We start from the raw sequence: 5000 nt of genomic DNA on the forward strand, positions 1-5000 counted from the left end.
AATATAGTGAAGTGTTTTGGTCAGTCACATTTAAAATGGAAAACAAAATAACAAAACAGTAACAAAGACATATTTATACGGCAAAATGACTTAGGATCTACAAACAGCAAACAGTGCAAAAAATCTCACTGCAAAAAGAAAAAAAAAAAGGTCATTCACTTAAGGAAGTGTGAGACGAGCCCAAAAGCCCTTAATATAAATACAAGCAAAGAGATTCCAAAAAGGTGAACATTACGCTGAGTAATAGGATAGCAGCAAGTAGTTTTCCGTCACTTAGCAGCCAAACTCAAAAGCTTAGGTGGAATCGCAATCAAGGCACTTATAATCAGTAAAAATTCACACGGGTGCCGATGCAAAGCACAGTGTACATTCTTACTGTGAATAAATACCCTGACTTTGACCCCTTGGTGTCGAGTGAGTTCATACACGAAGTCTTTTTTTTTTTTCTTTTTTTTAATGCTCAAAAAAGATGTTATGACAAAAAGTAAAAAATTATGCAAAATTCATTAACTCCTTCCCAGGCAATGAAATGACAAAACTTTTTTTTTTCCCAGTTGCATTATGAATATATTATCGCTTCGAATATACACTCACTCATGGGCTTTAGTTTTAATTCACAAAATAAAATTTGATTTTTTAAAGATAGATCAACGCCAAGTAAATAGAGAGAAAGAGAGTGTGAGAGTGGGAGAAAAACAAAAGAGGGGGGACCGCTCAAGCGACGAAAAGACTTCACACTAGGCCAAGCCACTCAAAAAATTAATTCATAAAAAAGAGTATCATCACCACCACACACAAATTGGCAACGAGAGCCCAACGATAACCGTGATAAACCCCTTCTGTGGGAGCTTTGGTCTGCATTGCCTCACACTTCCTGCAAGTCGAGAAAGAGAAAAGGCCCTCCAAGGTTGCCCGGATGAAGAAATCATAAATAAAATGAATATAAAAAAGAACAACCAGCAATAAGGTGATTTATAAGACTAAAGTTTGTTGTTACTTGAATAATTTCACTTGTCAACGGAAAAAAAGGAAGCTCCATAAATTTAAGGGTGAAATACTTATTGATAGAAAGAATTGACTATGGGATTAAATAAAAAATATAATGACAGACAACTCCCTCCCCCACCGACTACGAACAGTTCGTCATATCACAAACAGGACAAAGAAATACCATTTGTCTTATTGACTTTGAAAAAAAGAGGGATTCCTCTTAGGTTTCTTTTTTTTAAACCCTTGAACATTGAAAAAATTGGGGGGCATCTAAGTCGGGCGGGTCTAACCGCTACGTAAAAAAATTGTATAATTTCGTGAAGGGAACAAAAATAATAAGAGGGAGTGAATTTCAATCGTATTCTTTTGTCTTGTGTTGTTCTAACTTGGTGGGTGAGAAAGGATAGTTGCTTGGGCCTATGGAGTAATAAAAAGTGGGCTGCTTTAGGCTTGCCACTGAGGGGGTCTCATGGCTAGGGTTCGGGCTGTACCTGTACTTGTAGTCTGGATGCTCCTTCATGTGCACTGCTCGCAGTCTCTTGGCCTCGTCGATGAAGGGTCTCTTCTCGGTCTCCGAGAGAAGCTTCCACTCGGCCCCGAGACGTTTCGAAATCTCGGAGTTGTGCATCTTGGGGTTTTCCTGAGCCATTTTGCGTCTCTGGCCTCTCGACCACACCATAAAGGCATTCATGGGACGCTTGACTCTCTCGGCGGCGGAATTGGAGGCCGAGGCGTTACTTTTGTTGTTGCTGTTGCTATTACTCGAGCTGTTGTTGGTGGAGCCGTTGTTGTTGTTATTTGTGGAGCTATTGTTGTTGTTGGTGGGCGTGGGCACGTGTGTTTGGGGAGGCGAATGGGCGCTCATACTCCCGACGGACGCCAGGGAAGGGGTCGAGAGTGAGGATGTGAGCGAGGAATTGAGCGATGTCAAGGAGGAGGGATGAGACAGGGAGTACGTGTGGGAATGGGAATTGTGATGGGCATGAGAGACAGTGTGGGGAACTGAATGGGAATGGGAAGAATGAGGGGGCAGATGTGGGGAATGTAAACTGCCCCCTTTGAGATCTGGAGGGTCAAGGGTGAGCATACTGGAGGGTTTGAGCGCGGCGCTGCTGTAGTACTCCAGGGTGGCGGCTTCGCGGGGCTCCTTGTGGCTGACGGATTCGTGCCTACCGCTGTTACGCCAACGGCGTTCCCACACAGATCTCGCTCCCTCCACCGCCGCAGGGTATTCAGCGCCCGATACAAGGGCACTGTAGGACTTGATGCCGGCAATGGTTGCTTTCTTGGTTACAGTCGGGAATCTAGCACTGCATTTATCGGCGGCTGAAAGCCAAAAACAAGGGATAAGTGCGTAATGTGTGTTGCACTATGTTCTTGAGATTGTATAGTTACGGAGCAAGTACAGAACCACCACTTGTTGTTGTCTCCACTCTACACTATTCACCGTATTGTGGCTAGAGTAACCCTGGACACATGAATGGCACCACAGAGCACGCTCTATACACGTCCGTTCACTGTGAAAGCCGTCTATTATTTACCTTTAATTTGGCTCCGACTCGGGATGTGTTATCGATTGACTAAACTTCACCATCCACGCAGACTAGCCAATCAGCGCGCGCTTCGCTCCTCCCCCTTGGAAGGTCTCACCAATGACAGCAAGGGAGTGAGTGACGTCACAGAAGGGGGAGGTACCCTGACATTTTTCTACTGGTATTAGGAGCAGTAGGGTCAGACGGAGGAGTACTTGTACAAAATGCGTGATGAGGACAGGAATCCTGCATAGCTATACAGGCATCACCATGAAACTTTCTATCTGGCCAAAGTTCTGCCTCGTCCTATTTGCCTGTTAAGCACGTTTGTTTGTCGTTTAAACTCTCCGTCAAAATGACATTACTCTGTTCCAATCACTGTCTGGTTATTCAGAGTAATAAGGTCTTCTGGATGTCTTCGGCAGTTTCTGTGGTTCTGACAAACACGTTTTTCATGTCCTTTATCTTAAGATAAATTCACCATAGTCTAGTTTCTACCGTAAGACCAGCATCGAAGGGCAACGGATGATTAAAAAAAATCTACTGTGCTTCATTAATACTATTCCCAGCCGAGTTCAAGAACCCATGAAGTTGTAACTAACACTAACGTAGTAAACAGCGACCGTCTCATGGGCTCATAGACAGAGAAGAGAGGAAGACAAAGATACAATTTTTTTATGATTTTTCCCGAAGAGTGACCGCTACAACCCGTGAGAGAAAGAGAGGAGAGAGAGAGAAAAAAAATAGTTTCTGGGGCCTTGGGAAGAGATGCTGGTGAGAGACCCTAGCTGGCAACCTGCTAACACACCATCATGCAGGATGTCACTGGCTCCTACACTCCCTATTCTTTTTTTTTCTCTCGTCTGTTATATCGGTTTATGTTTTCCTTTGTTTCTAATGGCTGTTCATGGGGATGCTCGAATTATCACTGCTTTCAACATTAGCGAAGCCCAAACGAGGCCGACACTGCTGAACACGTTACAAGAATGTAAAAGGAAATTCTCAAGTTACGACAGTCGTGACCCCGCCTCCAAGAGGGTCCTCTTACTCCGCCCCTTCGTGACGTCACCAAATCAGTTTTTGCGCAAGCCAATGGGGAAACGTGTACGACTCCGCCTCAAAATTGAATTTCTGAAACTTGTGCCTGATTTCATCCACCAATTTTCCCAACTTAATTACAGGGTTAGTAAATAAAATGGTCACTTAAAATGTTAAATCCAACGATGGTTTGGTTAATCACGGGGCGTCTGGAGGCCGAGGAATTTGTTAATATATTGTGCAAAGGCACAGGAGCCTAACTGAGAGCTAAGCCTGTCACTTAAGACTAGCCATAGGATGGGGGTTCACAGGATGGCAGACTCTCTCTCTCTCTCTCTCTCTCTCTCTCTCTCTCTCTCTCTCTCTCTCTCTCTCTCTCTCTCTCAATCGTGGATATCGCCAAAATATCCGAACTACATATAATGTATTCACAACACTCGATCTATAATGGCCCCATAAGTGGTATCTAATATTCAACAAAAATGGCATTATCTCTATCAGGCGAGAAACCGGTGGTGGTGTCGTGGGTAAACCCCTATTGAAATGAACTACGAACCCATTATGTGGAAAAGAGGGATAAATACCGCAGAATAAAACCCAACACAAATGTATAAACATCCAACACAACAGGCATTTAGAGTTGGCCCCTCTTCGTGTCTATTAAGAGAAAATAGAGGAAAACAATTCCCAGGGAAAATCACGTGCCGGCGAGATGGGAAATTATCAAAGAATAATAAACGTCACCTTATCGATATTATCCATAAGAACTAATCGTAATTATGTTCAAGCCCTACTTAGATGGATACCACAATTTAAATAGGACTATATGATCTACATATAAAAGTTGAATAGTATATCATATACATTTTCATAAAAAAATATCAACTTAGTTGACACCATTTTGGAAATGTATTTTACCAAACAATACATAATTTATTAAAACAAACTAAATACAGGATCCACTTAATCTCCACGGACGCTTTTCAAAAAAATAAACGAGAAAAAGGGGCTCTCCAAATGAGAAACAACAGTTAATATTTTCATTATGTATTAGCATTCTTAGGCTTTCAAACTTTGGGCCATCCGGTCTAAGAGTATTCCCCCCACTGCCTCTTTTTCCCCCATCCCAAATACCATTCTTCCCCCACCATTCCCTTCCTCTCTCCTCCCCTGCCTATCTTAACACCACTTCCTCTGTCAACTCTCTTGAATAAAAGGCCTTCGAGAATAATAAAGACCACGTGAAAGTGTTTATTTCGGAAATCCATTGACGAAAATCAACTTTACTTCTTTTATATAATAAGCTCTCGGTAATTTCTCCTATTAGGATATTGAATTTCCATTTATCAAAAATGTCAAAATGAATATGATATATTTAGTGATTATCTAATAAATCTTGCAGACTGATAAGCGAGAATCTACATCAGATAATTAGTTTTA

General features: G+C 42.2%; 1 protein-coding gene across 7 annotated transcripts in view; it reads right to left on the reverse strand.

Moving 5' to 3' along the window:
- Positions 1 to 3489, reverse strand: part of LOC137620722 (transcription factor Sox-2-like) — a 43360-nt gene extending 39871 nt beyond the window's left edge. For 2 of the 7 annotated variants that reach the window (XM_068351082.1, XM_068351080.1), the window contains exon 1: positions 1482 to 3489. In XM_068351082.1, the coding sequence (XP_068207183.1) occupies positions 1482 to 2077 (596 nt within the window). In that variant the 5' untranslated portion in view covers positions 2078 to 3489. The remainder of the gene's footprint in view (positions 1 to 1481) is intronic. The other 5 variants (XM_068351084.1, XM_068351083.1, XM_068351081.1 and 2 more) reach the window with 4 other exon arrangements.
- Positions 3490 to 5000: the final 1511 nt, after the last annotated feature.

Source organism: Palaemon carinicauda, chromosome 27, assembly GCF_036898095.1.
Source record: "Palaemon carinicauda isolate YSFRI2023 chromosome 27, ASM3689809v2, whole genome shotgun sequence".
Lineage (NCBI taxonomy): Eukaryota > Metazoa > Arthropoda > Malacostraca > Decapoda > Palaemonidae > Palaemon > Palaemon carinicauda.